This window comes from Synchiropus splendidus, chromosome 2 (assembly GCF_027744825.2).
Source record: "Synchiropus splendidus isolate RoL2022-P1 chromosome 2, RoL_Sspl_1.0, whole genome shotgun sequence".
Lineage (NCBI taxonomy): Eukaryota > Metazoa > Chordata > Actinopteri > Syngnathiformes > Callionymidae > Synchiropus > Synchiropus splendidus.
In genome coordinates, this window is record NC_071335.1 from 13544728 (window position 1) to 13565619 (window position 20892).

A 20892-nucleotide genomic window follows, 5' to 3' on the forward strand; every position below is an offset into this window, starting at 1 on the left:
CAAACTAGCCCACCTGCTTCCTCTGATGGCTGCCGTTCGTCCTGCAGCTCCACAGATGCTGCAACTGGGTTTGCACATAACGGCTCAGCGTATGGCTCCGTGTATGTGTGAGTGGTAGGAGTGAGATATGAGTTCACACTCATACTTCCTAGTTAGGAAACATCACACCGACCCACTGAGATGATCAACAGATCACAGCGCTACCTGACTGAAGAGATTGTTTTTCGGTGAGTTCGCCTTTTGTATTCAATAAGACCTGCTTTGCCTCCTTTATTTTTTTTCCCTTCACTTTTATCACTCCCCTCTTTAGCTTTACTTTCCCTTTTCCATTCAATTAATACACATCAATGACTTATTTGCTTTTCCTTTATTGCTTATTTTTACAAATGAACTTACTTCAGAGTTGAGCTTTTTTTTCTGACTTTGTTGCATTACAACATATTCACTTTTTCTGTCCTATTTACCTATTCACCTCTCTATATAATGAATTTATTTTCCTACTTTTCATATTATTTTCCTTGTTTTTCTTTCCTTATTTCCAGTTACAACCACTGCTACTACTACTACTATTATTATCAATAATAATAATAATAATAATCCCGGATTTATTATACATATATATTCCCTCTGGTGGTCGCCATTTTCTTCAAGTGTTTAAACATTCTGAAAAGCTGATTTGCAACATTTAAAACACTTAAAAACAAATTGCCTGTATTTATCCACATAATTATTTTTCTATTTACTTGTCACTAACTTCTTTCTTTTTTTCTTAACTAACCTAGTTATTTGTTATACTTTATATATACATATATATATATGTGTGTGTATATATATGTATATATATATATTTTTTTTTTTTTACAAATTATTGCTTGTTTATTTATTTCACATTCTGTATTATTTCACGTATTGGTGGATAACAAACTTACTTATTAATCATCATCTTATTTTTCCACCAACACCAGTTACTTACAAATGCTCAGAGCTAATCCTTTTTTACTTGTGAATGTCATAATTTGTTTAAGATGTGCTCCTTTCTCAACTTCTATACATATGTATTGAGCGCTAACAGTTTGCCGACCTGTTTTGAGACAAACGTGTCTGCTGTAGCTTCCTTCCTGATCATTGCTGGTTGGTTTCTGTTGGCATTTTTCATAACTCTCTTGTGTGTGGCTTCGCAGAGAGGAAGCGATGCCCCGTTCTTTCCTGGTGAAACGAGGAGGACTGAGGTGGTTGCCTGAAAATAAACAATGGCCGACTGAGGAATTGGTGGAAGCACAGAAGAGGGCCTGGGACGGTTCCTTGCGGCCCGCCTCGGCGGGAACCTTCGACGTGGCGACACTGCTAGCATGCCCACATCAGACTCTCCCACCGAGCACTCCGCCTAACAGCCACCAGCTGGTCCAGCTAGCCGGGCCCAAACCTTATGGTGGTAAGAATGAAACAAACATTGTCATTTTTAATACTTATCATCTTAGTTTTTTTTTCTTTTGCTTGTTCATATCAGAGTGTGGCCCTGCTGAGTCTGACTGTCTGGTCAGGTCAGACGCTCGCGGCGTCTCTTCAATGCCAGTGGCTTCAGAATATCCACAGAGAGAGTCAGAGGGACCTGTGGGTCAGCAGATGTTTATGGAGAGCAGCAAGGGCGGCCCGAGGCAACAGTGTCCTCTCTGTAACAAGGTGAGCTCGTGGTCTGTTGCTGAGTCTTCATGGATCTTCTGTATAAATATCTATAGATATGAAGTCGCCTCAAGTTCTTCTCGAAGAACAGCATCTCTTATGAAATACGCTTTGTTTTGTTCATTTGCAGCTGTTTTCCAGTACGTACACTTTAAAGTCACATCTATACAAGTGTCACGGGAGCGGTCAGTCACCAGTGGACGCCATCTTGAGCGGAATTCATCCAGACTCTGCAAGCAGGTGGAAGGTCAGTCTCTCCTCGGTAGATATGACCATCATGTGACTGAGACCATGACAAGGGTTCTGGCTTCTGCTCCAGGGCCGGGTGTTTGGCTGCAACGTGTGCGGCAAAGTGTTCAAGCGCTCCTCCACCCTCTCCACACATCTGCTCATACACTCCGACACGCGGCCGTACCCCTGCCAGTACTGCGGCAAACGTTTCCACCAGAAGTCCGACATGAAGAAGCACACCTTCACGCACACCGGTGAGTTTCCCCAGTTCCCGTGGGGAACGTTTCCTACTCTCCACCCCCTTCTCAGTGTGATAGGTTTGTTAGAGCTGTGAGTTTAAATATAATTTTGAGAAGGGGTTACAGATAGATTAGGATTTCTCTCTGCCCCAGACTGTCTGTGACGTCAGGATGTGTTTTTCCAACTGAAATACAAATGAAGACCATAAACATTCAAGTGTCCCATGATGTTCACGTGCCAGGAGAGAAGCCTCATGTCTGCCTCACTTGTGGAAAAGCGTTCAGTCAGAGCTCCAACCTCATCACCCACAGTCGGAAACACGGAGGCCAACGAACGTATCGCTGCCCGCGATGCCTGTTCAGCTTCCAGCACAAGGTGGATCTGCTCCAACACCAGCTGAACCAGTGCGGACACCGCTGAGAATTAGCAGTATATATATATATATATATTTTTTTTTTTAGAAAATTAAATGTTTTGTTGTGATGTTTGTGTTTTCATTTTCTAATTTAATAAATACTGTTTCTATAAATAGATTCTTGTTTGCCAAGAGCATGCCGTTGAAAATAAAAATCAAATATTGAATCAATTCAAGCTTTTATTTTCTTTTTAAATATTATTGCAGTTCTTCATTAATGTCTCCCAAAGTGCATAAAATGCATGCTGGTCTATCATAAAAAATATAAAACGTAATTTCGACAGAAGTGTTGTTTTGTTTTGTTTTGTTTTGTTTTGTTTTGTTTTGTTTTGTTTTGTTTTGTTTTGTTTTGTTTTGTTTTGTTTTGAACAATAATCATTTGATGTCCAAGTGCTAATGTATTGGAAGAAATACACACTCATTTAACTGACTGGACAAAAACCTCTCCATTTTAATGACTTTGAGCAGTTCATGGTAAAGCGGTCAGTCCCTGAAGTGCTCCCACCTCTGTATTTCGGAGAAGAGCGCCTCCCCAGGACAGCTGGTGTAGTTCACCACCTGTCTGTGTCCGTGAATGGTGAAATTGGAAACGAGGCCTCCTCGGGCCACCGCGCACCGGACGAAGTGATTCTGCAGCAGGTTCCTGGAGTAGCGCGACGGTAGGGAGGCGGTGTAGTTACCGATGAATGAGACTCCATATCCGAGGCTGTTGCGACCCCTAGTGTGCGTCCCGAGGGTGTTCCAACCTCGACCCTCGTAGATGTAGCCATCGGAGCCGACCACAAAGCTGCGAGCACAGCGATCACAGGGATTTAAAGAGTAATATAGATTAGCCGCTTTAGACCAACACAGCTGCAACAACCGTCGCATCGCAGACAAAAAAATCATTTCGTGGTATTTTTTTGCTATTCAACATTTTCTGAAATAACTACTATAATAAATATTGCCTGTATTTTACATTGTTTGCACTCATACTTCCCTTCACAGATCGAGTCAACCTAAAAGAATAAAATAAAATAAAACAGTTTCAGTAGGCTTTTTTGGGTTGCAACTTTAAATACTATTAATAATATTAAGTAGATCCAAATTGCATTTTTAGGCATTCAACACACATTGTGTGTCTGCCATTCACAGACAAAAGTTAAGTTTGATCAGCCATCAACCATTGTGAATCACAGTCAGTGCTGCTGCCACTACTACTACTACTACTACAAATGACAATAATAATAGTAACAATAACAATAATAATAATAATAGACTACATTAGACTGTCTTTATTGTTCCATAATAATAATAATACTAATAATTCAGATTGAACAAAATATATTCGCTTCCACTAGTGGTCGCCATTTTCTTCGATTTGCAACAAACAAAAACGTATCGCTCTACAATAACATTTTGGTATTCACATGTCACTAACCTCTTCGTTATATTAACGCTTTTATATTAACGCAGTAATGCTTTATTTCTGTTATGTACTCTAAGTATACATATAATTGATTTAGTTCCAGACGGCCGTTCCAGAAGCGATTTGTTCAAAATCTGAATCGATTTTTCCCATTACAATGAATGGAAAAAGAAATAATGCGTTCCAAGCCTTAAAATAGGCTTTTGTAGGAGTGAATGTAGAGTGTCTGCTGCAGGTGCGCTGTTCCTCTATGTGTGTGGCCGCTGCATGTGGGAGGGGTTGCCGAGTGAGTGACGTCTCTCCAGAAGTGAAGAGGTGCCCGGTGCGTGTCCAGCTCTGAATATGCGCTTCTGTGCAGTTTGGCTGTGACAAAGTCATAAACCAAGTAACGCTCTGTCCCAGACTCGCCTCATCCCTGTCCCAGCTCCAGCCCACAACAGGACATCAAACCCTGGAGTGCACGCTGCAGCCTCGGAGGTGTCAAATCATACCTACAAACCGCGGTCGACAAAGTTGAATTAAAAATGACTTACCTATATCCAATGTCGTTCCAACCTCGGTATTCCTGGTGAAAGCGTTGCATCGACCTCATGTCACTGGCGCACGTGGCGAATGATAAACATGGCGACGACGGTTCGTAGGTGTGATGAATGTAGAGGAACTGGAGGGGCAGCGACAGCGGCAGAGGGGTGTCTTTGGGGGGCTTTGCTCCCCATTGACAGCGAGGGATGATTTGTGGGCAGTCTAGTCCACAAAATGGAGACAGATGTTTGAAATAACACCTTACAGAGAAAATAGAGGGAATATCTGCTTTGAAATTGTCGACGGTAAACTCACCCCAGTATTTGTGCACAAAAACCTCCAATCCATCCTTAACAGAATTCCCAACTCCGGTATCAAAGGCGATCCATTCTGTTTTCTCCAACTTCCAGACCAATCGGAGCGTCTCCATCACTTCCTCTTGGAGATTCAGGGGCTCCAGAATGGCTCTCGAGAGCCCCCTTCTTCTTGGGCTGATGTGCTTATTCAAATCAAAGTCCTGCTCTCCTCGTATCTCAAAACTGTAGTATCCTTTCAGCACCTGACTGAGGGGCTGAGGGTCTTCAGCAGCAGGTAGATGGTAAATGTCGTGGCCTAGAATGGCTCCATCCATGCCTCCATGTATCACAGCATCTGTGGCCAGAGTGGCGGGTCTTGATAGCCTGAACATTCTAGGGTGGTCCACATTGTCCCAGCATCCATTAGGTCCCAGCCGATTTGAGGGTGGGAAGTCCTGGAGGCTTAGGAAGGACAAGCCAAGTGTTCGACCTAATGTTAGAGGGAACAAGCAGGCAGGTGATGTTCCCTCCATCTTTGCTTTGAGCCCAGCTTCTATTCCTAAGAGCAAGGGTGCAAGCGCCACCGTACTGCCATCTGGAGCCAAGACCACGCCTCGCTCCTCACCATAATCCGTCACAAGATGGTGAATAGCTTTGTCGAAAAAGCTAAAGGACGAGGCATTTAGAATCGCCGTTTCTAGGACTTCGGCATCACTTAGATTGTTAGATGCACCCAGGCAATGCGTTGTCATGGCGTCATCGTGACCAGCGGTCTTCCTAAGAGCCCTGACCAGAGCCAGCGGGGTCAGACCAGGGTTGGAACCTTCAAGCTGTTCCACTGCAGTTATGAAGCTGTGCATGTTACGGAGGTGGACATCTGCAAGCGGGAAAGATGGAAGACATGAAGTCATCTTCGAAATAATGCTGCAACTAGAGCTCTCAGTAGATATCAATTTTTAATCTCAACTAATGCTCGCGGTAAATGGCAAATTGATCAGACATTTAGTATCTATTCTAAATGTAACTAAAATTATAATTGGCTGTCCTGAGAAGAACCCAGACTTTGATTCATTCACAATATTTACCTGTGTATTTACCGCATCCTCCTTTCTGATTCACCTCCTTCTAGACTTTGTACTATGATTCAGAATGTTTTGCAACTTGCACAATGTGCGTCTTATCGATAATTCTTTAGTTTTGTCTTAATAATTAAATTTACGAATCATAGTTTAATTTACTGCTTAAAACATTACTTTTTGGATCAGATTTTTGTCATTTTTTCCTTTATAATAACTCAATTTTAAGTTCCTGTTCACAAGGTTTTGACTGACAAATGTAATGACACATAATCATAATGAAGTAGGCTTTGATAATATTCAGTATAATCCATGGACTATTTATGCTCAACAATGATCCACTACACTTACTTGTCGGTCTGCTGAAGACTGAAACAATGACGACGGAAGCGAAACTCAGTAGCCGAAGGTGAGCACAATCCATGTTCCAAATTCTTTTTGGAAACTTTTTGTAGTCTTGCTTTTACTTATACGAAGAGTGGTGTTCAGGCAGGTGTTCTGAAAATATGGTCACGGTCTTTGTGAAGTCTGTTTTCTGCTCGGAAGAGGAGGAGCAGCACTGTCTGTACAACGACCCCTGCAAATGTTGATTTAGTCTCTGATAGCTTATCTTCTCCCCACTGCCAAATAGCTGGTGTAGAATGCACACATACACACCACACACGCAAAACAAAAATTATATATATATATATATATATATATATATATATATATATATATATATATATATATATATATATATATATATATATATATATATATATAATTATTATTATTATTACTACTACTACGACGAGTAGTAGACGACGAGACAGTCTGTTATGAACATACTTTTAAAATAATAATTTTCAAACTTATATAGTTTAAAATGTGGACTAATTTCAACATTTGAAATCGTTCTTTTGACGATCTTTCAGGAGCACATCGCTGACTGACTGTTCCCGTGGAGCTACGGTCACATGACTCCGAAACCGGAAGAGGAGAGTTTCAACAACAACTTGTCGGCTGACTTGTCCGGAGGCTGCTCGCCGGCGAGACTTCACCAAAGACAGTATTTTTTGGCCAAGTTACAGCCCTCAAGTTAACTTGTTGGTTGTGAGAAAACGTCAAACATGGCCACGACTGGAAATTGTCCAGGTATTTGACCTTTTCAGACATTAACTTGCATCTTTTCTGATGTTATCACAACCGCTACTTTCTCTTTGTTGTGTCTGGTCTGGCGTTGAACACTCATTGTTATGTTTAGTTAGTTAGTAGTTTCAATAATAATTAGCTTGACAGTGTTTTACACTTTACACCAGTAGACTATACAACATATGTTTTCACTTAACATTTTCGGGATGCACAAAAGCTATTAACACTATGGCAAACTTGATTTATGGCGTCGTATTTTTCTCCTTCAAAATAAACAGCAATAAATTAGTAACATGTCGAATAACTTCTCTTGTATTTGTCTTATACTTAACCTTGACAGATAGAGATGAAAAAGGATCAAACGTTAACGAGAGGAAACTATGGACAAAGCATAAAGCAACGGTGTATGTTTTTATTGCTACAGTTACTTGAAAACATTTATTTTATCTGCTTATCCTTTTCAGTCGTTTCCTGTTACTCAGTGATATTTAGAAGATTTGGGTTAATAAGTGTCAGGCATCTTGTTGAATTCCGACAGTTATATGTGCTTTTTTAAATGTCAGGGTTTTGCCATTGCCATATCACCATGAACTGGAAAATCCAGTTGTTTTTGCAGACTCTTTCAGTTTGATTTGACGCGTCAAACTGACAGCACTGTCAAGAAAAGGACCCAATTTCCGTTTTATCTCCCCAGGCTATCGACACGGTTCTTTGATCAGAGATATGTTTACAGTCGCACCTTTTTTTCCTATGAAATGTTAAGTGTGTGGATTCCTCCAGCTGTCATTCTCATGTCACCTCTGCACGCAATCTTTGTCAAAACCAGACGTCGTGTTTTTAGCCAAATTCATTTAGATACTGTCACTCTACTTGCAGCAAAGCCTCCTGGTCAGAGTAGACAGAAAACCTCAAACCAATAAGTGGTGTTTGTAGCGCGAGCAATTCAGGCGCTTTAAATATGGGGTTGGGCTGGTGACAGTCCTGCAACTTTTTTAAAGTGTGACTCAGTGAGTACATTATGCTTAATAATTATGAATAAAATGCTGTAACAGAAATAGACCGAAAATATAAATTGTAAATGCTTGAGGTTATCCCCAAATAGATTTCTGATTTTCTTTCTGTTGTTAACATTGTGTAATGGTGAGTAGCAGTTGTGTTGTGCGGTTCGAAGTTGTAAAAACAAAAGGAATGATCCCTCCAGCTTTCTCCATGTTCAGTGTTCCATCACACCCTGTAAGCTATGGTGACCTAGTTCTGTGTGGAAGACCCTGACTTTACTTCTCCCTTTTAAAACTCTGCTCGCACCATTTCAGCTTGTGCTGGTTGTTACTTCAGACATGTGATGCTTATTAATCCAAAACCAGCTGACTCTGGCTTTTTCTTTAGTTTGAATGCAAGATCTGACACTGACTGGCTTTGTCTGGTGATTCTATTATTATATCAAACAACAAAAATGCATAGTTGTTTTGCATTTTTTGTATTATTACATTGTATACATTTAACTAATGTTTTGCTTTTTTTGTATTATCACATCGTATACATTTGAGTAATGAAAAAATGGTGACGTGGGTTAAGGAAAAAAACAGCTCTTTTTTGTGAATTATGTGCATCATCAAAATGTTTACTCTGCTTCTGACGTGTCATGTGAGGCCTTGAGGGAACACAGATGTTGAAAGACGCCACATCTATGTTTCACATGTGAAAGCTCAACGTACAAACTGCTGACAAACAAAGCCACTGGACAGATGTGCGAGCTTTAGCTAGACATCAGCATTTTAAAATACAACACCAGCTAAACTATGTCTGCCCTCCTGTAACCTTTCTACCTTTATTCTGTTTTCCTTGGTTCAATTCAGCAAGGTGATTGAGATGTAAAGCCAGCCGTGGCTCCTGCACACCACCTATAAGAATGGCTCCATTATGGAAATATAGTTTCAGAAAATGGGTGATGTGTGATCTTTATGTGGTCTTGAAAAGGGGTTTTTACAAAATACAAACTCAGTTCAATGACAGCATCAATCCCTTGGAAAAGTTTGAGGCTACCTCTAAATATACAGGGGTTGGACAAAATAATGGAAACACCTTGGTGCTCAACAAACAAAGGCAAGAGACAAGAGTCCGTGAATAGTAAGAAGACTGAATGAAGTTATGATAATAAATTCAAGAAGTCACTCATGTTCACTAAAATGCAGCAAGCAAGAGGTCAATAACTTCTATATGTTCAAGTATTGATTTGGATTTTTTTATTACTACATTCTGCCTCATTTGAATAAGTAATGTGACAAGAAATGACAAAATGTTAGTAGCTGGCAAAAATGCAAGTGAATAAAACCTGCAACCACCAAGCAAAATAAATTTGATTTACATTATAAATAGTATTCAGAATATGGAGAAAATGACTTCCAGAAAAATTCCAAATTCCAGAACTATTGGGTAAAAAATGCTTACCAAAGCTGAGTTTTAGTTTGTAGTGTCATTTTTATTTAGTTGTTTAGTTGTTTTTTTATCTGCGACCAAATGTATTTGTATTAGTCATTGCATAATAATGTTTATTTGGGAATAGGTTTATCGGTCGGCAGTCTGATCACTTGTGCCTGAAGTTATCTCCAAGGTGCTGGAGAGACTTGAAAAAAAAAAGTGCTGATTACATACTGGTGTTGACTTATTCCAATCTTCTGTTTACTGTACATATTGTGAGGAAGGAGCAACACAGCATATTTGTTGGTGCTCTGGATTTTCATCGGCTTTTGTTTGCAGATTAGAAGTGGATTGTTACCAAGAGTTTGCCCTGCAGAGTGTTTGGCCTTTGGCACATAGTGAGGATCTCGGTCAACTTGGATGGATTTGTCTTGGGTTTCATGTCATTCGATTCCTTGTTGTACCGGAAACATCTTACTGACAGGTAGTGATGGGCTGGTGAGCTTTCGGTGTTCTCATTGTTAGAGCCCAAGATGGCACTGCTCCAAAATCTTTGACTTCAAATAACAATTTCCCTGAAACCTCATGTAAATGTTAAACTGAGAGCGCCACCTTCTGAGCTATGAAAATGAGGACGTTGACGCCTTATCAGCTCATCACTACTGAGAAGACTTGGTGCCTTGTTGCTCTTGTTATTCCTCTAGAGTTTTGAAGAAAACCGACCTCAAATCTAGACCAAACACATCTTCAGAGGCTGAGTCCTGGAAGGGAAGAGTGAGAAATGTTTTTACTTTAACACAAGTGGGTTGCTGGCATCTCATTAACATGGTCTGGGAGTCCAACACCAAAGACTGAGCATGAAGCCGAGTCTTTGTCATGTGGTCAGCTTCCTTTGGAATTTTTTTTTTTTGACACATTTGGGAAGAGATCACGAGGGACACATAATAACATAATTTCTACACTATTGCGGCTTTTAAAGAAAAAGGAAGTCTGTCGTCACCAAAACAAACTGCACATGTACAGTTTGAGCTGGTGAATTATGATTTTTTAGGTTGACTTCCATAATAAATCTGTTTCACTATGAAATGCACAAACAGGAAGTCAATGCGAGAGATGAACCCTTGACTCATCACTGTGGAAAGTTTAGGCCTGAATTACTACATCAAGGAAATATCCTGAGACTGTTTGTCAAGTGAAGTGATACCTGTTAAAGCTGATCTTAGCCTTTCAGTCTGTTACCAGACAGTTTGTTTGATTTGTTGATCTTTGGTTATTGTTTCGTAACTCCATTTAATTTCCTCATTCATTGTTTTCTCTATCAGGTCATTTAACAATTCCTACTATTCATTGAGCTCTCTTGTTGTATCGACAAATGATTGTGGTCCGCTTTCTTTCCAGAGGCAGAACGGACGTGCCAGGAACCTCAGCACAGGCCAGCGGATTTAAGCAAAGATCACAGCGAGCAGCCGGAGGGGCATGTACTCAGTCACGGGAACAACCATGTCAATCATCTGGCTCCCTGCTCGACCGAAGGACATTGGTTCAGGCCTGATCAGGAAGAGGAGGCGATACGCAGGAAATTAAAATATTTTTTCATGAGCCCATGTGATAAGTTTTATGCCAAGGGCCGCAAGCCTTACAAGCTGATGCTGCAGCTGATCAAGATTGTTGTTGTCACAGCTCAGGTGCGTCGGTTCTCACTATTGTGTGGTGCGTTTTTATTAAGGGATTTTGATGGGATGTTGATGTTTATCGTTGTCACAGTGGGATGTTTATCACTATAACATGCACAAGAATGCTCTGGAATATCAAAATCATCAAATTATTTGTACACGAACATTCAAGTTTTACTTTGCTAGAAACTTGGAAGATTTCTAGTCGGACGTGTCACGTCTTTAATTTCAGTTTGATTTGATCTGGTTTCATTTCTGCTCTGTAACCCAGTGATATCAGTCAGTGTCTCACGCTCGGATCTACTTTCTTATACTATTTTTTTTTGGATCATTCACGTTATCCACATGTCTGTTCAACATGTCAGGTCTCAAATGAAATCCAATTAGTTACAGTCGTGTTTCTGAAAGTTCATATTCTCAGTTTACATGTATTGAATGGCCATTTTTATTAATTAATATTCCTCTTCTTCTTTATTGTAGCTGGTTCTTTTTGGCCTGAGTAATCAGGTGGTGGTGACCTTCAAGGAAGAAAACACTATGACCTTCAGGCACCTTTTCCTCAAAGACTATGACGAGTCCTCAGATGCCTCATATGCTGTTTACACTCAAAATGATGTCTATGAACACATCAACTATGCGGTAGAGCAGGTAGGACCCACTGAGTGTTTCTCTTGAGATCAATAGGTAAATTTATGGAATGAAAATGAATGGAATGATCATGCATGTTTGGGGGTTTTATTGGTGATATTAGTTTCCAGGTGGATTTTTGATTCATATGGTTGAACCTCAGATCATGTTAGCACAGAATCTCTTGGTTCCAGAAATGTAGTCTGTTTTTTTTTGTATAATATTGGGGCATTTTAGTACAGATTAAAAAGCCTCTTGAAAGTGTCCCCCATCTTTCCTCTGAATTCTTCCCTCCTCTCCTCGTAGTATCTGGCATTACCAGAAACCACAGTCGGACGATACGCATACATCTACGGTGTTGGTGTGAACGGCAGCGCCCTCTCTCTCTGCCAGCAGTACTACAAGAAGGGGAGCATTGACCCAGCAAACGATACTTTCAACATAGATCCGCGAATCATCACAGGTACCGTATGTCACTCGCACTTAATATAATGTGTTTTGAATGTGTTTCAAGCTTGTCGTCAAGTGAATTCTGCATTGATGACATTTTTTAAACCGCTACCAGCTATGACGCTGAAGGCATCACGGCCTGCAAAGTGCATGTTGGCTTGATCTACACTGTACCTAGCACCGTGATGCCTTCAGATCACGAAAATGTACACGTGATCTCAACATTAATTTGTGTGGTTTAATTTTTTTTTGTCATCATTGATAAATGCACCTTTTTTATCTACTCATTTTTCATATAAAATTTCCTTAGGTTTGTTCTCTAATCGTAGCAAAATAATTTTTCATACATTCGAGAATTATTTCCATAATCCTTTTCAAAAGATAATATGGAGTCTGTATTTTCTTTATTCAATTTAATATTACACTTTTTTCTGTGTCAGGATTCTGCATCTGTTTTATAATGAACTTAGAATTTGACCCATGATGACCTTACTTATATTTGGGACGATGTAAATGAATTCATCCAACACACTAATGGCTATCGAAAAAAATGAATAAACATTTTTTTAATAACTTCTTATTGGTCTCATCTATTTGAATACACTCTTTCAGCACAATAATAAAATCATCCATAATCTCTCCTCTGGTTTATTAGATTTGCCTTTTATCCAGGCCTCTCCCATCAAGCAATATGAATCAAATGGAAATGAATGAGTTAAATCTAAAGACCCAACCAATTTTTCATCAATGACAATCACATTGTGCCATTTTTTTTTTTTTTATTGGATGTCTCATTCCACCTCTCACTTTTTGAATCCCATGAGGTGTGGGTTGTCTCCATGTTCAAGCTCTTCAACTCTTGTTTTATTTCATTTCAAGACTTAAAATTGTTTTTTTTAGCACTTTATGGAGTCAACCTTTAGTTTTCAACTCATCTGTGACCAATCTTCTTTCTTCTTATTCGTAATTCTTGAAAATGCATTTTCTCCATTGAAAACACTGAATTGATCCAAAATACCCCCATCAAGCCACTCATTTTCTACCAAATAACCATTTGTCTAACCACTGATTTTGCCATGCATTTACATCATTTATACATTTTGATGTCTTTTTAGCATTTTTTTTCATCTCTATTTGAGCATGTATTTCTTTTATCCCCTGGCATGTGTGCATGGTAGCTTCTACATGTGTCCTGTGTGGCTGAGAAATAAGTAACCCACCAGAGGGTATCAGAATGAAAGCACGACACGTGTGACAGGCAGATTCTCATCTTCACATACGACGTGAATAATAAGAATAAATGAGAAAATTACTGTGAGGTTAATGCCCTTTGTTTTCTTCATATGCAAGTATCCCATGCATTTTAATAAATTGGTCAACTAAGGTTACACTCTCAACTTCACTTCGGAAAGTAGGTTGTTAGTTACAGGTCAGCAACTACTAGACCTGCAGCATGACATAAACAAATGCCTGTTATATCAATGCATTCTAAACCTTTGCAGAGTGCGTCGGTGTAAACCCCCTGGAGGTCCCTCCAAATCTGCAAGCTAGCAGCTACAAGAACTTTACCCTCAAGTTCCACAAGTAAGGCTTCATTTTTCACATGCCGTCAGACTCTCCTGGTTTGGCTTCCTTCCGAGAGATTATCTGGGAATCTCAAGACATTCAACGATTTACTTATCTCAGCTTTGCACGCACGCATGCTTTCGAGGACACGGTCGGTTGTTACAAACAGACTGGCACAGGGTTTTGTTTATATCGTGGCATCGTTTTCAATAGTTGTCACTCAGACGCTCGTGTTGCACAACATATCTCTTGTGATCTCTGTCTGGCTCTCTAATGAAGATATGTGCTTCCTCCTGTCAGGTTTATTAATGTCACCATAGACTTCCAGCTGAAGGCCATCAACCTTCAGACCATCATCAACAATGAGATTCCAGACTGTTACACTTTCCACATCACGGTTAGTAAGCTTCTTTCTGTGGGAGATAATTCTGCCATTTTCTTCAAGGATATGAAAATAAAACCAACCTTTAATTTGTGACCTTTAGCTTATCTGTGGCCTTTATATTTTATTTTTTTAAATCACTTTTTATAATTAATCACTCTTCTATTTACTGAACTTTTTGTTTTCTTGCTTGATCCTTTCTGCATTTCCACGGTGGTCAGTCATAATATAGTGTTTTCTGGGTTCTGCTCTCATTAAGGCATCAGTTTATTATTTTATGATCAATATCTGGTTGGTGAATTGTGCCATTGGATAGGGTGTGGTGTATATGTCTTCTTAGTTCATTTTATAGCTGTCCAAAGTGCTCTGTAAATAAAGATTGATATTGTTTTATGATTTTGTTGTGTCTCAACTGCCCCCGTTCTTGATCCCAGATTGTGCTGGACAACAGGGCACACAGTGGCATGGTGAAGATCCACCTGGAAAACCAGGCATCCATAAAGGAGTGTAAAGACCCCAGTGTCTCTGGACAGGGTGGGCATGTGCTGCACAAGGTTAATGGTCTTAAGTGACTCAAGTTGATTTTTTTTATCATCTCTTTCCAGCTGAGAATTACACCCGTGTGTCGTTTGACGTGGTGGTGGCGCTGTTGTGCTTGTTATCGTTGGTGCTCTGTGGTCGTTCCATTCTCAGAGGCATCGTGCTGCAACAGGTGACCTGAGTTCAAGTCTATGGGGTGGATCAGACATAGGCAGAGTGCAGCACACATGAGGTCCTAAGACAAAAGAACTTTTTTCCTTGTTAATCATTGTTTGAATTCAAAATACAACTCATAGCATACTTAGCAAAGAGTTATATTCCATGCTTTGCATCAGATCAGAAAGATTCAATTGAGTTAGTTCAGTTTTTCGCATTGTTATGATCTTAACACAAGTCACATCTGCGCATGAACAACACACTCCTTAGGAGAAGTAATCTCAATGTCATCGCAGGCAGATGCGGAAGTGGGGTTTTGGCTGCGAGACATTTTACCTTCAAATGTTTTTATGTGGTGTTTAAGAGTGCAATGAAAGGATTTTACCTCGCAGGAACTGAAGAGTTTTCGATGGGCGGGGCTTATGCACATTTTCTAATGTAAATATTTAAAATCATATAGAGTTCTGTGCAAACCAACACATACTGATGTGTTCCATAGGGGTCCAATGTCTTGTATAAAAGATGCTCAAATTGCCAGATTGGTTCCTCTTTACATTTTAGACTCTTTCTCCGGTCCTTCTGCTTTTTGGCTCAAAGGCCCTTCACAAGAATTAGAGCATACTGTACAGTTTAATGTGGCTCCTTTGGACATTGAGTTGCCCAGCACTGGTGTAGATGGTGCTGCTATATTTGACCAACAGACTCAGATTTTCTGTTTGAAACCCAATAGCTCAAAGTATATGCAGTTGACATGCATAACATTTCCCATCCCTCTTATGCACTGTTTTTCTTAGGAGTTTGTCCAGTTCTTTAAGGAGAACCTAAACCGCAACGTTTGCTGGTCCGACCGCCTGGAGTTCATCAATGGCTGGTACATTCTCCTCATCATCAGCGACATCCTCACCATCATCGGCACCATCATCAAAATTGGCATTGAATCGAAGGTGAGTCTGGTTTCATCATTCATTCAGCATGAGTCCAGCTACTTTTACAGCTTAAGAATATGAAGGAACTTCATTTGGCTTTTTCGGCGGTTGAGAATGAACATATTCTGAGCTCTTATCTTTACTGACAAACATGACCTCTTGTCTCCAGAATATGTCCTCGTATGATCTGTGCGGCATCCTCCTTGGTACTTCCACGCTCCTGGTGTGGGTGGGGGTCATTCGGTACCTCACATTTTTCCAGAAATACAACGTAGGTTTCACGCAGACCTCATTTTGAATTCTCCATCCCTTTGGTTTCACTTGAAACCTTACTGCATCTTTATTTATGGCTCTTTCTGTGACCCGTGCAGATTCTGATCGTGACTCTCCGAGCCGCGTTCCCGAACGTCATCCGGTTCTGTTGCTGTGTCGCCGTCATTTATTTGGGCTACTGCTTCTGCGGATGGATCGTTCTGGGACCCTATCATGTCAAGGTAAAATAATAAATAACATTTTTTTATGTTAAATCAAACTGTTGGCACCATTTCAAAGAAGTATTTTCTATATCCTCCATAGTGAATCTTCTCAGGCTCACTGATGAAACTTGTGTGTGATGTAAACAGGCTCTGCTTGTTTTGTGTCCCTCAGTTCCGCTCCCTGTCCATGGTGTCCGAGTGCCTCTTCTCCCTCATCAATGGAGATGACATGTACGTCACCTTCTCAGAAATGCAGGAGAGCAGCACTCTAGTGTGGCTCTTCAGCCAGGTCTACCTCTACACCTTCATCTCCCTCTTCATCTACATGGTGCTGTCACTGTTCATCGCTCTCATCACGGGAGCCTACGAGACCATCAAGGTGGGAGCTCCATCACATCATTTGACACTTAATCACATGGCAAGTTCGACAAACTATCTGTTTATCCAATAAAAATGGATGTTTTTCAATATATTTTCCAGCATCAAACCCAAGAACCCGTACACATCACCGATCTTCATGCCTTCATTGCTGAGTGCACAGATGCACCAAGCTCTGGGAAGTTTCGGGGACTGGAAACCTCACCTTGTTCCATCTTCTGCTGCTGTGACAGGTGGGAGCAATTCCACGTGATGCAATAGATCGTAATTCAAACACACTTATAATGTGTTGCCACACGAGAATTAAACACTGAAGGAGAAACACCGCCATCTAGCGGAATGAGTATGTCACTAACTAGGTCATAAAGTCGTCATGTGCTGGTTTTTGCTCAACATGTCCTCTTTAAAATACTGAAGAATTCAAAGCTGACTTAACTAATGTCAACTTTTCATATTTTCCCAGAACAACAACATACGAAGACGTGCTGCTGGTGAACTAGGCTGACCCTCTGTGACCTCAAGAGACTCTTCACCGTTGGGATATCTTCACTTGAGCGGTGTCCTTGGGTCCAGACTGTGAAAAATGCTGCCAACGACCTCCCTGTTTTGAACTTCTATGAGTGGCACATGACACTGACGGGGGGGGGGGCTTGTCACTTCTCCGAAAATGAATGGAACTTTTCAATATAACGCAGCATTTGTTGGACAAGTGGTCTACACAAAGGATACATGATATTGCTGCTGATATTTTTAATGTCTTGTTTTTTGGGATATCCAGAAAGGTGACTTTGTGGATGCAGGGGTCCAAATTCTAGGGCACACATCAACTGGGTTTGGATGAACAAGATAGCTTTAATGGTACTGACTGGAGTTGACTGTCAAAAATAATACTCCAAAAACACCACCAGCATCTCTGTCTCCTGAAGATGTTCTTGTCTTCCTTTTTTTTAATGTCTGTTTGCATTTTCTTTTGTCTTGCTATGAGTCTTGCTGGGTGCATTTGAGTGACAGCGTAATGGGATACACTTAAAAAGCACTTAGTAAAAGTCTCTTTTACTGGGAAGATGGGTCCCTAAGCCCTTATATCTCTTCCTACTCCCAAGCGTCCGATATCTAAAGGTGCCTTTTGGACGAGAACATTGTCACTCCCTTTGTGCTCCCTTTGTAATGTCTGCCCTGCAAAGCCGTATATACTGATATGAAATTAATTGTGAAGTGCATAAACAATAACTCTAAAGACGTTTTTTTTACGTCTAAGGCCCTTGACATCTCATCTTGTGCTCATGCATTTCTACAATGCATTTGAATTGAGACTGATATTAAAGTGTCTACGGTGTATTTTAGTGTAGACTTCATTGGGTTGTTTTACACTAAAGGCATACATAGATGTGCTGTGAGATCATGTCCACCCTTTTATGGTGTTTTTGTGGACAATATTTCATCTTGGTTTATGTATTGGATCTGAATCATTTTTGTGCTTGGATGCGCGTCTCACTTCAGTAGAGGGACTCCTGAGCTGCCTTATTACACATGAGCAGAGAGAGTCTTGAGCTTTGTTGTGCTCTTTCTACAACATTTGGGATTTCGCGTCGCGCACTGGTCGCTTGGTTTAATTCAAAGCACCTTTCAGGATACTGGGAAAGCCCCGAGTGTTCAACCCCGAATCTCTGAAGGCTCGCGGGGTGAGCTCATTTCCTGTTTATCGACCCTCCCTGTCAGCTGATGCAGCTCTTCTTCTCCTTCGTTACTCTTAATATCATCATACATTATGTACAGCTCGGGGGGGGGAAATGCTCTCAAAGTGTATGCATGACTGAACTCCCTGATCCACCGTGACCTGACTTCATTATTGAGTGGCTTTATAGTTCTGGCCTTTTGGATAAAGTGCGGTGCACACGTTTGATGTGAGAGGATCAGGAAACATGTACTTGTGTTCGACGGCATCCGCCTGCTTGGCACCTGCTCTTCTTTGTTAGCGTGTGTGTGTCGATCTGTTTTGGTTTGTGGTTTGCAGGCTCGGGAAGTGTGTGCAGCTGTTTTGGCCACAAGGTGCATTTGCAGTGAGTCGAGCTTTAGAGATATTGCCTCCTCACACTGTTTGGTTTCAGGCCACGCCCTTGGATAACAATGTTACTAAGCAGCCGAGATGGATGGGCAGGATGTGAGCGGATTATGGCCCTTCTCTGCCTCTGATAATGGAGGACATTAGTGCTGCCCAGTGGAGTATATCGGACTGAAAGTTCAGTTCTACTTATCTTTACATAAACTCAGGTAGAATGAACGTCATGATAGAATGACATGTCAGGTCATCATCCATCATCACACCCCAACAAGTCCAGATCATTTGGCTGGAAGCTATGATCGAAGTGTTTCCACTTTTCTGTTAAACTTCCTCATTCTTTGGGCCGAACCAGTGCCACACATTCTCATCTGCAGTGGTCTGTAAAAGACTCTCCTCCTTCCATGACTTGCTTTTGTGGCGTCTGCAGCTGCTGCTCTACACCACATTTTTACAAAGGCCATTCAGCCATTGTTTAATTGGACTATCGGGGCCGTGGACACCGAAAGAAACTCCCATGACACAAAATTACATTTGTGCTGGTTACAGAAACCCTTTGTGCCCCATTAGTGGGAGTGTAAATTTAGATCGCCTGCTAAGGTTGAGTCAGATGGTTGGTGCGTAAAAAGCTAATCTGGTTGAGCTCGCTTGAACATCATCTTGAACATGTCACACAGTCTTATGACGCCGTAAGTCAAACATGACAAGTTGATACATATGCACAGGCAGATGCGCAGCCCTTGTTGCTTTTCCCTCTCTTTCTAATAATTCCCACTCATACACAGACAACAACCATAATAACAGTGTGAATTCACAAATATCTTTTGTGACACATCACTTTTCTCCTGTCTGTTTTGTACCTGCATATGTGTGAGTCCAGGGGACGCTATCCTGCTGCTAGTGAGTCCTGACCAACACCTGGGTCGTCCAGTCACCCGACCAGCTACTTTCAGGGACGAGAGTGAAACTTCGGTGTGGCAGTTTCGCTTCACAACTTCACCTTTCCCGTAACCTGGCTGACAACCATCTAAACAACCATATCTGTTGCGACAATGTTGGTAAATTATTGAATTAAATGTCGACTTCCTTCCAGTAATAACCTGCCAGTACAAAGGTTGGATTAAACAGGTCAAACTTAAAGATAAGCATCTCATAATGAATATCATTTAACAATTTGGAGCTTTTTGGGTATTGGGAAATGATTTCCCTCAAAACCTCAATCTCAGCTAGAGGCAAAGTCTTGGCGAGGGACGAGTGAAGTGAAGGGTCTGTTAGTTTTCGCTGCACATCGTTGGCCTCTCAGTTCCTCCTTTAGCATGTAAATAAAGCCATTTTGAACATTTACATTGAGGTACTATTTATTTGTGTCAGAAATGCGGTTGTTTTTAAATCAGTGTTATGGTAAATGTGTTTGATAACAATAAAAGAGACCCTAACCCTAGCACCACATATCATGTTCACGACAACAAGTCACCCCCACAAATGTCACATGTCTTCGCGCTGTATGCACCTTCAGTTCAAGTTCACCTTCACATTGTTCACTAACCATCTGGCTTTGGACAAAGAGGGAGTGTCCTGTTGGGGCCACACCCAAGCTATAATTGTACAACTAGTGGCTGGTCGCAGAACTGCATCCTGTGGGCCACAAATGGGCCACGGGCTGCGAGTTTGAGACCCCTGGTCTAAACCATTAATCATCACAACTCTTCCAGCCTTCCTGCACTCTCATCTTCAACTGCATTAATCTTTGTCCGTCACTCAAGTGACACCGACTCTGAATACATACTGTTTTCACCTCCCGTTCATCTTTACTCTTCCTCTGCCCTCCTGTTCTCTTATGTTTATACTTCCACCTTTTCCAATGCATGAAGTGGAAAACTTCAAAATGAAAAAAAAAAAACCATAAAAATAAATAAAAAAAACAACTATAAAATGTGATATACATATATATATATATATATATATATATATATATATATATATATATATATATATATATATATATATATATATATATATATATATATATATATATATATATTTACTTTTGAATTTTCCACTCTGTAAATATAGTTTCACAATGAAAAATACAGCTTGTTTCGTCACGTCAGGGACTTGACAGATGTGTTGGGGCGAGAGCGCCTGCGTCGCTGGCAGGTGCTGCGAGCAGTTCGAGTGTGACGTCACGCGCGCTTTGCATAATCCCCGGGTGCTGGGCGGTGATTGGCTGCGGCTGGAT

The 20892-nt window shown here is 40.8% G+C and overlaps 3 protein-coding genes across 4 annotated transcripts; 2 read left to right on the forward strand and 1 right to left on the reverse strand.

The window, feature by feature from the left end:
• Positions 1-87: 87 nt before the first annotated feature.
• LOC128754375 (zinc finger protein Gfi-1-like) lies at positions 88-2573 on the forward strand. Its single transcript, XM_053856950.1, has 6 exons — positions 88-227; positions 1182-1432; positions 1508-1680; positions 1811-1927; positions 2000-2165; positions 2393-2573. Exons 1-6 carry the CDS (start codon positions 181-183, stop codon positions 2569-2571), a joined length of 933 nt encoding a protein of 310 aa, XP_053712925.1. The 5' UTR covers positions 88-180; the 3' UTR covers positions 2572-2573.
• A 269-nt stretch (positions 2574-2842) lies between these two features.
• On the reverse strand, positions 2843-6393 carry LOC128754145 (N-acetylmuramoyl-L-alanine amidase-like). Its single transcript, XM_053856559.1, has 4 exons — positions 6220-6393; positions 4812-5669; positions 4508-4718; positions 2843-3353 (listed from the first exon to the last, which is right to left on the reverse strand). The coding sequence occupies exons 1-4, from the start codon at positions 6290-6292 to the stop codon at positions 3050-3052; spliced, it is 1446 nt and encodes a 481-aa protein (XP_053712534.1). The 5' UTR covers positions 6293-6393; the 3' UTR covers positions 2843-3049.
• A 466-nt stretch (positions 6394-6859) lies between these two features.
• Positions 6860-20242, forward strand: LOC128753770 (mucolipin-1-like). 2 transcript variants are annotated; one of them, XM_053855832.1, is made up of 14 exons: positions 6860-7005; positions 10819-11105; positions 11574-11741; positions 12027-12183; positions 13673-13754; positions 14037-14133; positions 14553-14652; positions 14724-14830; positions 15609-15758; positions 15910-16011; positions 16112-16234; positions 16389-16595; positions 16697-16827; positions 17058-20242. In XM_053855832.1, exons 1-14 carry the CDS (start codon positions 6981-6983, stop codon positions 17092-17094), a joined length of 1773 nt encoding a protein of 590 aa, XP_053711807.1. In that variant the 5' UTR covers positions 6860-6980; the 3' UTR covers positions 17095-20242. The 2 variants fall into 2 exon arrangements, with proteins under 2 accessions (XP_053711807.1, XP_053711808.1); XM_053855833.1 differs by lacking the exon at positions 14724-14830 and having other exon boundaries at positions 14553-14672.
• Positions 20243-20892: the final 650 nt, after the last annotated feature.

Coding starts and splice junctions, on each gene's coding strand:
- LOC128753770 (XM_053855832.1), top strand. CDS start 6,981: ATGGCCACGACTGGAAATTGTCCAG. Junction 7,006..10,818: donor CACGACTGGAAATTGTCCAG/GTATTTGACCTT, acceptor CTTTCTTTCCAG/AGGCAGAACGGACGTGCCAG. Junction 11,742..12,026: donor TCAACTATGCGGTAGAGCAG/GTAGGACCCACT, acceptor CTCTCCTCGTAG/TATCTGGCATTACCAGAAAC.
- LOC128754145 (XM_053856559.1), bottom strand. CDS start 6,292: ATGGATTGTGCTCACCTTCGGCTACTGAGTTTCGCTTCCGTCGTCATT. Junction 4,719..4,811: donor TTTTGTGCACAAATACTGGG/GTGAGTTTACCG, acceptor TTTGTGGACTAG/ACTGCCCACAAATCATCCCT. Junction 3,354..4,507: donor TGGAACGACATTGGATATAG/GTAAGTCATTTT, acceptor CTGTGCTCGCAG/CTTTGTGGTCGGCTCCGATG.
- LOC128754375 (XM_053856950.1), top strand. CDS start 181: ATGATCAACAGATCACAGCGCTACCTGACTGAAGAGATTGTTTTTCG. Junction 1,433..1,507: donor CGGGCCCAAACCTTATGGTG/GTAAGAATGAAA, acceptor TGTTCATATCAG/AGTGTGGCCCTGCTGAGTCT. Junction 2,166..2,392: donor GCACACCTTCACGCACACCG/GTGAGTTTCCCC, acceptor TTCACGTGCCAG/GAGAGAAGCCTCATGTCTGC.